The sequence below is a fragment of the Syngnathus acus genome, chromosome 15 (assembly GCF_901709675.1).
Source record: "Syngnathus acus chromosome 15, fSynAcu1.2, whole genome shotgun sequence".
NCBI lineage: Eukaryota > Metazoa > Chordata > Actinopteri > Syngnathiformes > Syngnathidae > Syngnathus > Syngnathus acus.
The window spans coordinates 13,651,423-13,666,896 of record NC_051100.1 but is presented as its reverse complement, the minus strand read 5'-3'; the positions used below and the strand labels follow the sequence as shown (position 1 = coordinate 13,666,896).

At 44.8% G+C, this 15,474-nt stretch overlaps 1 protein-coding gene across 3 annotated transcripts in view; it reads left to right on the top strand.

The window, feature by feature from the left end:
* LOC119134884 (kinesin-like protein KIF20B) overlaps window positions 1–15,474 on the top strand; it is a 30,729-nt gene that overhangs the window by 1,224 nt on the left and 14,031 nt on the right. For all 3 annotated transcript variants that reach the window (XM_037272076.1, XM_037272077.1, XM_037272075.1), the window contains exon 2: window positions 15,001–15,094. In XM_037272076.1, coding sequence (XP_037127971.1) covers window positions 15,002–15,094 — 93 coding nt within the window. In that variant the 5' untranslated portion in view covers window position 15,001. The remainder of the gene's footprint in view (window positions 1–15,000; window positions 15,095–15,474) is intronic.

The window sequence follows — 15,474 nt, the reverse complement described above, 5'->3', positions numbered from 1 at the left end:
ATTGTTGTGACAGAGCGGTCGCTAAAATTTAGAAAATATTTTTAAAGTCCTGATGTACTTTCCGAAATTTAAGTGGACCTCAGTGCGCAGGGAGCTTAATTTTGTACGATCGCGCAACTGCAGCGCACTGTCGAACGCGCAACCGTAGCGCGCCGCCGACCGCGCAACTGCACCGCGCTGGTCGCATTATTGTGACAGAACGGTCGCTAAAATTTAGAAAACAGTTTTAAAGTCCGAATGGACTTTCCAAAATGTAAGTGGATCTCAGTGCGCAGGGAGCTTAATTTGGTCCGATCGCGCAACCGCAGCGCACCGGGCGCTCACTGTCGCATTGCTTTAGGAGCGTCTTTGTGTTTTAGGATGGCTTTACTGCTTCCACTTGCTTCCTTTGGAGGCATTATTAGAGTTGATGCAATCCTCAGAGTAACGAGAATGTAATAACGAACGGAATCAGTTGGCATGCGGGTCCTCTCGACTCATCTCGCGAGGTTCGACAACCGAATTTCGTCCGACATCCGAAAACAATCTAGAATTTTTTGTTCGAATACCAATTTGTTCGAGAACCGGGACGTTCGAAAACCGAGGCTCCACTGTATATTTATTTAAACTATAAACATTCTTGACCAACTGCCATTTTATGCCAAAAAAATACAATAGAATAATCATAAACATAAATAATATTAAATTAAATAACAGCAATAAATAATATTCAATTCAAAATAATCAGCATCATTAACTCAGGAGCACAATATATAAAACATTCTAACCTACAAAACAAAAATTAATAAAACAATTTGTGCTGGTTTTTTTTTTTTCCCCCCCATCAAAATGAAGCAGCATGCCGGAGGCCATGCCCACGGCTGCAGGCAGTATCAGCTCTTCTGCAATGGTGTTTTTTTTGTTTGTTTTTTTGCACTGAGCAATTTGGTACGCTACTTTATATGATGCTAACAGTGTTTGCTGATTGAAGTAGCGTTCACAAAGTGGAATGATTGTTGCCAATATTCAGATAAACAAACCGCGATGTAGCGAGGGATTACTGTATATATATCATTGAAGATTTATTCTTTGACAATATCATGACAATAGCGTAACATTAGCTTACATGTAACATCATGTTACTTTCTAAGCCCACATGCTTGTAAAAGTAAAAAAGTACCTCTGTGTTTTTTTGTTTCGATGTGCTCCTTAATGTTCCTAGCGCCGCGACCTCCATAGCTGATCACATCTTGACAGAAAATGCACAAAACCTTCCCCGGGACATCTACTTTACGCATATGTTCCGTCAGGCACGTGGTTACGGACTGTGTTCCGAGTTGTACAATGACGCTGCTCTCGAGCCATGCCCATCTGAAGCAGTTCTTGATCCCATTGGGCTTGTCTATTTCCCTGGCACAATCCTCATGCTGGCGAAAACCTTTGCTGAGTAGGCCCTAGATCAGGGGTGGGCAAACTTTTTGACTTGCGGGCCAAATTGTACAGCGGCCATTCTTCAGGAGTTGGGAGGCAATGGAGTCTGCAGTGACTGGGCATCTGTGGGCTGGTGTATTTCTGCCTGTGAGCCGGTTGATGGTCTGCCACGCCTTGCGGCTGGAATGGGTGAAATCGATTGATTCAACGACTTCTGTCCATCTCGCCTTGCGGGTGGCGTCCAGCTTTTCGAGCAGTGCTGCTGCCGTTGCGTCCTCCTCTTCTCTGGAACTGGCTCTCTGGTGTTCCCTCAGGAGGCGGCTACACTCCCCATCCCAGCCTGGGATGTAGTTCCTGTTGTACCCACGTGGGATGGTCTTCTTTGCCGCACGCAGGAGGACCTGGCAGTGGGCTGCTTCCACATCTGTGGACTCTGGGTCTGGCAGGCCGGCAGACCTCCTTTCCGTCTCCTCAGTATACGACTCCCAGTTGGCTTTTCGGAAGTTCCATCTCTTCACAGGCTTCCCTGGCACCGGTTCCACCAGTGATGGAACTTTGATGATGGAAGGTTGGTGGTGTGAGCTGGGGAACCTGTCAAGAACACGCCTCTCCGGTCTTGGGTCGTTGCTGCGGCAGATGGCGAAGGCCAGGTCCGGGTTGGTGGTGGTGTTCCAGCGTGCAGAGAAGAAGGTTGGGAGTTCCTTGGGGTCGTACAGTAGCAGTGTTGGAGGCCCATTCGCACAGCACCACTCCGCTAGGAGTTGAATGGTTGTACCCCCAGTCTGTGTGCTGGCAGTTGAAATCGCCTGCATAGATTGCGGGTGCAGTTACAGATGGGAGTGACGTAGTGGTTAGCTCCGATGGTGGGGGCTTGTAGACGTTGATGACTGAGGTTTCCTGGATTTTAGTAACCAGCCACTCGATGTTGGAGCCTGGTGGGGATTGGCTACAGGCTGCCCAGCTTATTCCAGTGCGGACGAAGGTTGCCACACCGTGTTGCTTGGTATTGATGGACCCGGTGAGATGAAACCCAGGGATTTTGAGGATGTTGTTGGTCGTGCAGTGCGTCTCTTGTAGGAGCAGGACCGCGGCCCCATTGGAGTCGGCCAGGTGCCGAAGATCTTCGAGTTTGGCGGTGGTAAGGCCCTCGACATTAAGTTGAAGCACCGACAGGCCTCGGTTTTCGACGGTCGGGATGGATGTACACATGCATTTGTGTTTGACTCCAATAGTGACAGAAAAACTTGTCAAGTCCAATGTCATTGATGCTGTCACTGTGAGGTGCACTGTATTTCAACATCTGCAATGAGAAAATTGGATTTTTGTCACCTAATGCCAAATCATTTTTCTCTTGCTTTGCCTTGTGCAGGGTGGCCAAATTTGGCAGGTGGCTTGGCTCAGAGTCTCCGAAGTCCATCAGTTTATTTGCCTGTGATGCTCGGCATACATGTGGTTCCGTCCTGCCCTCACAAAGTTCCTTGGCTACCTGCACACGCAACTGTCCAGATAGTAACCGCTTTGAGCTACCAGTGTGTAGGGAGTCATCACTGTTCTTAACGAAACAGTTCAATATTATTGGGCTGTTAATTTCAGGCTCTCCGCCACAATTAATGTTGAGAAGGCCATGACACTCCTTGCAGTATCCTCTGATTTCGATATAATTATTTGAGACCAATGGATAGACCTTGGCTCTTTTCAAAAGGTGAGGCGCACGCTGCGGACCATCAACCCGAGGAAGGCTGCGGGTCCTGACGGCGTCACTGGGCGTGTCCTGAAGGACTGCGCAGATCAGCTGGCTGGAGTCTTCACAAAGATTTTCAACCAGTCCCTTACCGAGTCCACCGTCCCATCCTGTTTAAAATCCTCCACTATAGTCCCCCTGCCCAAGAAACGCCACATCACCAGCCTCAATGACTACCGGCCAGTCGCACTCACCCCGGTGGTCATGAAGTGCTTTGAAAAGCTGGTACGGGGTCACATCACAGCACTCCTGTTCAGAGGTTTTGACCCCCACCAGTTTGCCTACAGGGCAAATAGATCCACAGAGGACGCAGTAGCTACAGCCGTCCACGCTGCACTGTCCCACCTGGAGCAGCTGGGGAGCTATGTGCGGATGCTCTTCGTGGACTTTAGCTCTGCTTTTAACACCATCCTCCCCCACAGACTGGTGGACATACTGGAGGGCCTGGGACTTCCACATAATACTTGCAGGTGGATTAAGAGCTTCCTGACGGGTCGCAGCCAGAGGGTGAAAGTGGGCCGTCATACATCCACACCTCTCAGTCTTGGTACCGGCTCCCCACAGGGCTGCGTACTGAGCCCACTGCTTTACACGCTCTACACACATGCATGCACCCCCGCCCACCGCAGCAACACCATCGTGAAATTTGCGGATGACACAACCGTGGTGGGGCTCATCTCAAAGGGGGATGAGTCTGCCTACAGGGACGAAGTGGTCCAGCTATCGGAGTGGTGCGGAGAGAACAATCTGCTCCTAAACACGGCTAAAACCCAAGAACTGGTCATTGATTTTAGGAGGAAAAATAAAACGGACATTCCACCACTCATCATCGACGGGGTCTGTGTGAAGAGGGTGTCCTCCTTCCGCTACCTGGGAGTCCACATCGGGGAGGACTTCACCTGGGGCGTGAACACCTCTGAGCTGCTTAAAAAGGCCCAACAGAGACTCTACTTTTTAAGGGTGCTGAGGAGGCACAGCATTACACGGAGACTGCTGGTGTCCTTCTATCGCTGCTCCATAGAAAGCACTTTAACGTACTGTATATGTGTTTGGTACTCCAGCTGCACTGCTGCTCAGAGGAAAAAGCTCCAAGGGGTCATCAACACAGCACAGAAGATCATTGGCTGCCCTCTCCCCACACTGGAAGACCTACACAGAACCCGCTGTCTCAAAAAAACACAGAACATTCTGAAGGACACTTCCCACCCTGGCCACTCCCTTTTCGAACTGTTGCCATCAGGCAGACGCTACAGATTAATTAGGTCGAGGACTAGCAGATTCGCCAACAGTTTTTACCTTACAGCGGTAGTCACATTGAATGCAGCTAAACGTAAATGATTATGTCTGTGTATGTTCTTCTGTGGGTTTTTAGCTTGTTTTTTTAATCTTTTTATTCTATTTATTCTATATATTTTTTATCGCATGCGCGGATCGGTTGGCACTTTTTAAATTTCGTTGTACATGTGACAATGACGATAAAGATCTATTCTATTCTATTCTAAAACAAATGTGCAAGGAATTTTGACTGTTTTCCAGATTTGTTCATTTATGATGTGGGTCCAGGTGCCAGGCTTCAAAATTGTATATTCTCTTTTTTGGGTTCGACAGTTCTTATCTTTGTATTCAGCCTTTTCCGGAATAAATTCCATCCACTTGTCAAAAGGAATATGAAGCTGAAATGACCGTTCAGGGCCTGATTCCGAGCTTGCTTCACTGCTAGTTTCAGGATCAGTTTCATCATGACTGAATCCCAGAGCTGACCAGATATTGTCTCTGTTTGTTTTTACAAAGGTGTACAGAGCCTTTGCAGACATCTTCTTTTCCAACTGGTCACTCAGATCTGTCCACACAGTAGCGCTTGGAGTGGCTATGTTACCATTTTCAAGTATGGCCTCTCAAATCTTCGGAGATAGTTGTGCATTTGTTGCTTGAAAAAGTTGCACGTCTTTGTTTTTTGCCACCCTGTTGCGATATGTCTTACCAGCCTGCAGAGGTCACTTTGCATGGTAATTAGTTGGATAATACATGTGTAAGAATTGAGGAGTTATCAGGATGTCAAGTGAAAAATTGTTAGAATAAAATACATGACAGGGGGTTAATGAAGATGCATGATTTTAATAATGAAAAATTGCAATGGCACAAACAAATGGTTAATTAACGATTCATGGAGCAAGGATTTGACATCTCTAGAAAATAAATTAATATTAAATAAATGACAAATTGAATGATTCACTGAGCGCAAACACATTTTTTTGCGGCACAAAAAATCGGTACCGTTTTGGGTCCATTTGGAGTTAAATGGGGGCTGAGTGACGTCATCGCTTTAAATGAAATGTGTAATATCTACGAAACCGTAGCAGCACAAACGAAAATATTTGCTGCACAAACCAGCACAAACGAACGGTACCATTTTGGGTCCATTTGGAGGAAAATGGGGGGCTGGGTGACGTCATCGCTATAAAATCATTGGAATCAACCTCCCATCTATCCAAGACTTGTACCTGTCCAGGACCAGGAAACGTGCAAGGAACATCTCTACAGACCCTTCTCACCCAGGTTGCAGTCTGTTTGAACTACTCCCCTCCGGACGGCGTTATAGAGCTCGGTACGCCAAAACCAGCAGACACCGAGACAGCTTCTTCCCCCAGGCTGTTGCTCTGATGAACTCACACCACTCATAGTCTCAGAGGCATTACTGTGCAATAACATCCTGCTCTTCACACCTTTTGAATTTGTCTACACCAGGGGTGGGCAAACTTTTTGACTCGCGGGCCGAACTGGGTTCTAAATTTGGACCGGAGGGCCGAACCAGGAGCAGATGGACGTAGTGTTTGTGTGAAGTAATATAAGCGACCTGTAAAGGTCATTGCATAAAAGATTTTGGCCTTTAGTAGTGTTGGATTTTGGTCCACAATTTAGGGAGCGCTATCTGCGCCTCACGGCAAAAGCCATTGCCAATCACCTGTTATCCAATTCACTCACTGCGTGCTCGTTTAATTTCTTCAGATTTAGGAAAATGCAAAGACACTGAAGCAGAAATTAGACTTACACAGGTTGGTTGAGTTCAATCATAATTCTTGTTAAGAAAGCTCTGTTTTCAGGAAAGTACAATACAGCGCTGGGCCCTTCAAGAGCAGAAAGTCTCCATTCAGAAAAGGCAACGTTCAAGGTTCTTTGGTCAGCTTATATTCAGTTGGTGTGGGGCGCGTTTGATGGGTGATGAGTAGTTGGGGTGGGGCGAGTTCGCAGGAGAGTTTGATTCCATGGGAGTGGGTGCTGGTTATGGAAGATTCGGTGTGTGTGTGGGGGCTGTGGTCTTCCATCCCGTCTTTCGGCCTTGGTGATCATCTTTGGCCGAGTCCTTGGCTGTCTCCTTCTGGCACCAGCTGGTTTTTTATCTCCGAGTGACCTTCCTGTAAACATTCTCCTCCATTCTTGCACATATGCTGTCGTACCTCATTCTTTCACTTTTGTCATTTTGTACGAATTAATGTGAGCTTTTTGGCTGTAACATCATTAATCTATTACTGTTCCCTGACTATGCAAAGTTAGTTCATGTCTTTGCTCACATCATTATATTCTTAGTTTAATCATGCTTTCCACCATATCTTTTCTGTTAGGCAAAACATTTCCCTCTGTGCAGAGCGTTCAGTAGTAATCTAAAAGCTGGCGTCTCGCATTAGGCGACATATGACGTTTAATCAAAACACAAGATATAATCAAGTACTGTACGGTCAAGACGACTCTGGCCGTGTCCATGATTTAGAGAACAAACATCAGGCATGCATTACACAGTTCCTTAAGGGTCATTAAGCTATGTAAGCAACATATCAAAATACATTTATTTTGCAGTGCACAGAAATACATATTGAATCATAAAGTTGTAGCAACCTCTGTTATTATCTTGCATCAAAGAATGTCTAGTTATGTCTGCTTTATTGGTTGATTCCATGAATATACTTGTCTGCTTGTATACTTTATCCAAAGAGATGTGAGCGTATCTGGTATTGTGGCTAGGCGGGTTTTGTGTCTTTTGCCCCTATTCCTTCAGTAGGTAGTAAAGCATGGATATTCCAAACAAGTTTTTTGAAAACAAATGCATTTATTAACAGCATTAAAAAAAAAAAAATCACTAAAAAACTGCTATCAGTGATTCTCATAAAATACGACACTATTATTATGAATAACAGTCTCCATCACTTCAGTGCCTGCAGGTCAGATTAATGAAAAATGTTTATCTTATGAGATCACATCAAACTCTTAGGAGAGATCCGTTTACCTCGATCTGTGACGGGTTGATGTGGCTGAACGTCACGTCGCGTACGTCGAGCCAAATTGGCCACTCTTTTAACATTCGGCACTCACTTCTTTTCTTCGGGCCACTCATTTTAATGGAAGGATTCCAGGGGAAGGTTTGTGGGTGGCTTTAGCGTCAAACTGTATCTGAAAGCTCAGCGAGCGAATTACAAGAATGCTGTCGTCACAGCCCACGCTCTAAATTCGGGACTGATACAAATAGAGCGCGAGTGCGCCATGTCCGTACTACTGAGTACGTACGTACACGCACTTGTGAGTGTGCACCGAGCTTTCTGACACGGCTTCCGGTAGTAAATGCGCAGGCGAGCGGTTCCCCATCTACTGGGGAAACGCAGTCATTGCAGGCAAAATGACAAAAAAAAAAAGTTTAATAATACAATTAATTCAGGGTTGGCGGGCCGGATTAAACGGTCCCGTGGGCCGGATGTGGCCCGCGGGCCGTAGTTTGCCCACCCCTGGTCTACACTGTTTTTGCCATTATTCACATGTCCTGAGTGTTGTTAGTCACCTATATGTTGAACAGAGGGTGTGTTTTACCGAAGTCAAATTCCTTGTTTGGCACGCTCAAACATGGCGAATAAAAACTCTTGAATCTTGAATCTTGAAAATAAATGTGTAATATCTACGAAACCGAAGCAGCACAAACGAAAAGTTTTGCAGCACAAACGAAGCACAAACGAACGGTATCATTTTGGGTTCATTTGGAGCAGATGGGGGGCTGGGTGAACTCTGGATGACCTATAAAACAATCTTTCATAACTAAAAAACATAGCAGCACAAACGAAAATCTTTGCCGCACAAACGAAGCACAAACCAACGGTACCATTTTGGGTCCATTTGGAGGAAAATGGGGGGCTGGGTGACATCGCTATAAAATAAATGTGTAATATCTACGAAACCGTAGCAGCACAAACGAAAATTTTTGATGCACAAACCAGCACAAACGAAGCACAAACGAACGGTACCATTTTGGGTCCATTTGGAGGAAAATGGGGGGCTGGGTGACGTCATCGCTATAAAATAAATGTGTAATATCTACGAAACCGAAGCAGCACAAACGAAGGTTTTTGTGGCACAAACCAGCACAAACGAACGGTACCATTTTGGGTTCATTTTGAGCAGAGGGGGGGCTGGGTGAACTCTGGATGACCTATAAAATAATCTTTCATAACTAAAAAAACATAGCAGCACAAACGAAAATTTTTGCTGCACAAACCAGCACAAACGAAACAGACTATTTTCCTTAAATTTTGCGTGGGGTGGGGGGCCAGCTTCACCCAGGTTTGCAGCCGGGTCATCCTGGAAGAGGGACCCTTCCATCTGTGGTCTCTTCTCAAGGTTTCTCATTTCCCCTAGCTGGAGTTTTGAGTTATTCCTTGCCCTCCTGGGAGTTTAAGATCAGGGGATGTTTGAGAATATTTGTCATTTTTCACGTGTCCTGAGTGTTGTTAGTCACCTAAATGCTGAACAGAGGCTGTGATGTACCGAAGTCAAATTCCTTGTTTGGCACGCTCAAACATGGCGAATAAAAACTCTTGAATCTTGAATTAGTCGAAAATAGGCGGTGCATCAAAAACTTGGCATATCAGACAAACCGGCATTGATCGGACTTAAGCGAAAACATATTTTGTTGTCAAGTCTTTTTTTAAATACTCAGCACTCGGTGTCCACCTTTCTTTTCCTTGGGCCACTCATTTTGATGGAAGGATTCCAGGGGAAGGTTTGTGGGTGGCTTTGGCGTAAAACTGTATCTGAAAGCTCAGTGCGCGAATTTTGAGAATGCTAACGTCACAGCCCACACTCGAAATTCGGCACTGATAGAAATAGAGCGAGGAGTGCGCCGGGTCCGTACTACTGAGTACGCACACGCACTTGTGAGTGTGCACCGCGCTTTCTGAAGCGGCTTCCGGGAGTAAACGCGCGGGCTGGCGTTTCTCTATCTACTGGGGAAATGCAGTCCATCCATCCAACCATCCATCCATCCATCCATCCATCCATCCATCCATCCATCCATCCATCCATCCATCCATCCATCCATCCATCCATCCATCCATCCAGTCATTAAAGGGAAAATGACCCAAAACAATGTATAATAATACAATTTATTCTGATTTGGCGGGCCGGATTAAACGTAGTTTGCTTACGCCTGCCCTAGATCTATCTAACTAAATAACTCGTCTACAAGTGATGAAAACCCAATCTCAAATTTACATTGTGGCGGTGTAAAAACACTAGTTCTCCGCGTAAGTTAAGTTAACAAGTGGAAATGATGTGACGAAAGTAGCGCCAAAATGCTGCCGAAAATAAGGCGGATGTTGTCGGATCATTGCTGCCAGTAAATTAGGTTTACAGACGCAAGCCGATTTCTGTACTCACAGCTTAACTAATTTTGCCTTGATATGTGCCAAAAGATGCCGTCGCGGTGGGCGGGCGAATGCTCGCGAGTCGCCAAGGCTAACGTTGCCCGGCTAGCTTCCATATCCCCACCACCCCCCCATATATGGAAAAAAAAATTCTCTACGGATCACGAAAATCATACTTTCGACGGAAAAAAACACGGATCCGCGGAAAATTCTCATCCCTGGTTAATGTTGCTGATTACCGTATTTTCCGCCCTAAAAGGCGCACCGGTTTATAAGGCGCACCTTCAGTGAACGGCCCATTTTAAAACTTTGTCCATATATAAGGCGCACCGGATTATAAGGCGCATAAAATAGAAGCTATACTGCAACAAACTGAGGTTGACTAGGGTTGCGGTATGCATCCACTAGCCAATAACCAACGAGCCCTCTGTAAACAATCGCGTTTCTCAAACGATCTCCTATAAAATGATCGGAACTGACTAAAGTTCGATCTAACGCATTGGTACTACTTACCTATGTTTCCCTTCCATATCGATCCGTAGATTTACTCGAAACATTAACAGAGCAGCCTATTTTGACATGAAATAGCCTGGTACGTATAGCAGCTATCGTTATAGCATTAGCCATCCGCAAAGTCCCACGAGCCTCAGCTCGCAATCTCCCATGAGCCTCAGCAAAGTGTAAACAATCGCGTTTCTCAAACGATCTCCTATAAAATGATCGGAACTGACTAAAGTTCGATCTAACGCATTGGTACTACTTACCGATGTTTCCCTTCCATAGCGATCCGTAGATTTACTCGAAACATTAACAGAGCAGCCTATTTTGACATGAAATAGCCTGGTACGTATAGCAGCTATCGTTATAGCATTAGCCATCCGCAAAGTCCCACGAGCCTCAGCTCGCAATCTCCCATGAGCCTCAGCAAAGTGTAAACAATCGCGTTTCTCCAACGATCTCCTATAAAATGATCGGAACTGACTAAAGTTCGATCTAACGCATTGGTACTACTTACCTATGTTTCCCTTCCATAGCGATCCGTAGATTTACTCGAAACATTAACAGAGCAGCCTATTTTGACATGAAATAGCCTGGTACGTATAGCAGCTATCGTTATAGCATTAGCCATCCGCAAAGTCCCACGAGCCTCAGCTCGAAATCTCCCATGAGCCTCAGCAAAGTGTAAACAATCGCGTTTCTCAAACGATCTCCTATAAAATGATCGGAACTGACTAAAGTTCGATCTAACACATTGGTACTGCTTACCTATGTTTCCCTTCCATATCAATCCGTAAATTTACTCGAAACATTAACGGAGCAGCCTATTTTGAAATGAAATAGCCTCGCGCGTACAACAGCTATTCGGTGACGCCCCCTGACTACAGTTACCGTAATGTTGGGAAGCGATGCGACCTTGTAATTTACTAGTCGTACTAAAACGTACTGAAACATTTTGGCAGAGCACTGTGTACAACCAGTATGGATCAACAAATTCATCAATTGATCCATATATAAGGCGCACTGGACTATAAGGCGCACTGTCGGCTTTTGAGAAAATTTTAGGTTTTTAGGTGCGCCTTTTAGGGGGCGGAAAATACGGTACTTTGAATTGAATATTATTTATTGCTGTTATTTAATTTAATATTATGCATGTTTATTATTATTTTATTTATTTTTTTCAGCATAAAATGGCAGTTCGTCAAGAATGTTTATAGTTTAAATAATTATAATTTATTTTCAAATTTCAGACAAAGTGATGCACTTTGAATCTGTTGTTACAGACGAAAAAACAATGTTATTAATAGTTATTCTTTATTGTAAGTTGATCTTTCTTTCTTTTTTATGTATTTTTTGTTTTCTTTAATGTAAATAAGGGTACAAGCATGGGGGGGGGCACAAAATGTTTTCTCCCTAGGGGGCGGCATCACAGAAAATAATTGAGAAGCACTGAAAAACCAATCGTTTTTCCCTCCTCACATGCTCCTGGCCTGAGTGGCCTAAGTGGCTTGGCCTGTCTCTCTGATAGGCGCGCCGCCGCACAGGCAGACTTAAAAATAATAATAATAATAATTTTTTAAAAAAACAGAGAAACGCAGGCCAATCTTAGGCCGGCGCTTCGGGAATACTCCCGGTTCTTCCTATGGTCAGGTCTCACTGCAGCGCCACGTACGCTTCGTCATATTTCCTTAGCTTTCGTGTGACTCTCATTTCTCCGTCTTTCTCCGCCGTTCTTTTCAACCCTGTTCCCGTTTTTTCCATGTATAATGCGCCCCCATGTATAATACGCACCCTCAAAATGGCATGTCGATGCTGGAAAAAAGCCTGTACCCATGTATAATACGCACCCAAATTTTGACTCTTAAGTCCGTAAACGTAAAATTATTTCAGAAAAAAGATCATCTTTGGGAACAACCGGATGTTATTCTGCCGGTCAGTATCACTGCGCATGCGCTAGCAAACTCGATAGCGAAGAAATGTTTCAGATTTGTGTAGGGTACATTGTGACAGCAAACGAGCAGGTGATCGAGCAAGCGTCTGATACGAGAGCATTGTGTTCGTATGGAGCGTGTTTGAAGTGAACAGCAGAGAAGAAAGGAACAAGGCAAAGTGTTGTGAAATAAAATATTACCTGTAATACGCATTTAGGTAGAGAACTGAACTCTCGCTCTTTATATAGCTGACGTGTCTTGCGCATCCGTTCTGCGCATCTGTAATGGCGGCCTCCGTATGATATCCGGTTTGCGATGGAGATTAAAAAACAAACAATATTTGACAATAACACACCATCAAGGATTGCACCATCGCATCAAACGATGTGTCGTCAATTATGAATTTTACTGACTAAGGGTGTTGGGCAGGATGGCTGAATGCGATGCGCGATTGACAACAAACAAGAAGAAAGGTGATTTCAAAAATTTTCTTCTTCAAAAAAAAAAAAAATTGTACCCATGCGCACCCCAGATTTTAGGACAATAAATTAGCTAAATTTTGCGCATTATACATGGGAAAAAACGGTAAATATTTTTCCCATGGTGTCCCACTGCACTTTTTATCGCCTGCTCTGTGCTGTGTGTGCGGATGTTCCGTGCGCTCTACACTATAGAGCGCAAGTGTTAAACTCTAGGCCCGGGGGCCAGACACGGCCCGCCACATCATTTTCTGTGGCCCGCGAAGACAAATTGCGCATCAAATTTATGTCATTACTGAAATTGCAAATTGTCTTCACTTTAAAAAAATTCTTTTTAAAATATTTGAAAATTCGTCTGATTTGAAAACTAATTAGCTGTCAGTTTGTTTTGTAGCTTATACTATAGATCAGTGGTCCCCGACCTTTTTTGCGCCACGGACCGGTTACGTGTCAGAAATATTTTCGCGGACCGGCCTTTATATAAATAAATAATAAATTTATACAAGTAAATACCGTATTTATTCTAATTATCGCCCATATTCTAATAATCGCCCAGTGTGTGTTAGCGATGACATAAATAAAAAAACATTGATACCTCTAATTATCGCCCATGCTGCTAAAAATTCCCCTCAAAACTTACATTTTCCTCCGCGACCGCATGCCGACGTCATTGCGCAAGTTTAAATATGACTGATTTGACAGCACGTCGAATGTCCCTTTTAAATTGTTTTTCTCCATAAACCATGATACAATTACACTCGTCACTCCGCTACAATATCCTCACACAATTACGTTATCGGGGCGTGCGCTCGAATAAGATGATCACGATAAGTGTTCTAGTGTTAAGAACACCAGTGAGATGCAGGTATTGCATACTACATAATGAAAATATACATATCGCCCATTTCAGTGCCCCTTGGCGATCGGACAAAAAGTGTTCTCTATTAATCGCCCCCCCCTTGTTGGACATAAACAACAACGCCCTGGGCAATAATTAGAATAAATACGGTAATACGTATAAATACGATGAAATAAAATGATACGACTGGCAGAAAAACAAATATAAACCACATAAAAATAAAACTCACCATTACGTTGAATTAGTGGGAATACTGAGTTTGTTTCTCAAAGGTTTGTCTTTTAATGCAGGATGCTTGGTCTCCATGTGCCGAAGCAGTTTTGAAGGCTTCATTGCCTCGTTAGCTAGCCTGTCGCCACATATTATGCAGAGTGGGCTTGGCGCGTCAGAGTCACCTGTGGCGATAAATCCATATTTTAAGTAGGACTCCAGAGATTTTCTTTTAAATGCAGCTTTCCTTTTCTTAGAAGTCGTAGCCTCTTCTTCTTCCATCTCCTCATCGGGCTTTTTTCCCTTTCCGAAGAAGCTTTCCAAACATCTCTGTTTCTTGCTCATTTTTGCTTGCGTCGCGGGCTCGACTGGGTTGACATGTCACGTGACCGAGACGAGCGTCTTGACCTGAATTAACCTGTGTCAGGACACACAGATGTAATTGGGAGAGAATTGCCAATCTTTTTACATTTTTCAAAATAAATTCTTACTCATTTTTGCTAGCTTTGCGGGCTCGACTGGGAAAACATGTCACGTAACCGGGACGAGCGTCTTGACCTGAATTAATTGATCGATGATAAAAAAAAAAAAAAAAGTTTTTTTTTTTCTGTGCGGCTTGGCAGCCCGGTACCAAGTAACCCACGGACCGGTACCGGTCCGCGGCCCAGTGGTTGGGGAACACTGCTATAGATAATATAAGTGTTGACATTCATAATGGCCCTCCGAAGGAAATTGTGACTATGATGCGGCCCGCGATAAAAATGAGCTTGACACCCCTGCCATAGAGCGAATACTCCTTGCGCACACTTTTACAGTGATACCGCCACTCCCACCTACTGCAGTGGATGTCTTATTACCCTTTAATCGAGTACATCCAAAAAAAGCATGTTCTCTGGTGTCACACGCTTCCCCGCCCACGCCCCCTAGTATCGCACTGTGCCCCACTATTTGAGAAGGACTGGGTTAGCGTTAGCACCCGTAACGAGGTACCACTCTAATGTATGTCATACGCCAGTGATGTGTAGTAATGGCAGCCGGTGAAATGAAATGCTCCCCAGCTTTTTTGCTGTCCCAACAAGCTGCGTCATGAACCGATGTGTCCAATTTTTGTTGTTGACTTGCTTTGGGATTGTTTTGAGGCTGACAAAGAGTTGGGAAAAGCTGCTTCAAGCGCCTGTTCATCTTGTGACAGGATGACGGAGTCATGTCAACTTGAGTGGGGCCTTATGGAAGACCAAGGCAGTTTATGGGCAGAAAGCAGCAGCAGTGACTCACAGCTGACTCAGGTACCAAGTGGCCATGAGACAAAATTAGATTGTGACGCGATGATAACTGTCAGCAACAGTCGTTATCCAGCTTGCAACACAAAAATAGTCTGTCAGCCACCGACTGTATTTTCTGACATCCACCAACAGAGGGCACTAACACACTGCAACAGCTGTGAAATAACGATTGGCATTAAATCCCATATGCAAACATCTATCCATCCATCCATCTTCTTCCGCTTATCCGGGGTCGGGTCGCGGGGGCAGCAGCTTCAGGAGGGACTCCCAGACTTCCCTCTCCCCAGCCACTTCATCTAGCTCATCCCGGGGGATCCCAAGGCGTTCCCAGGCCAGCCGAGAGACATAGTCTCTCCAGCGCGTCCTGGGTCGTCCCCGGGGTC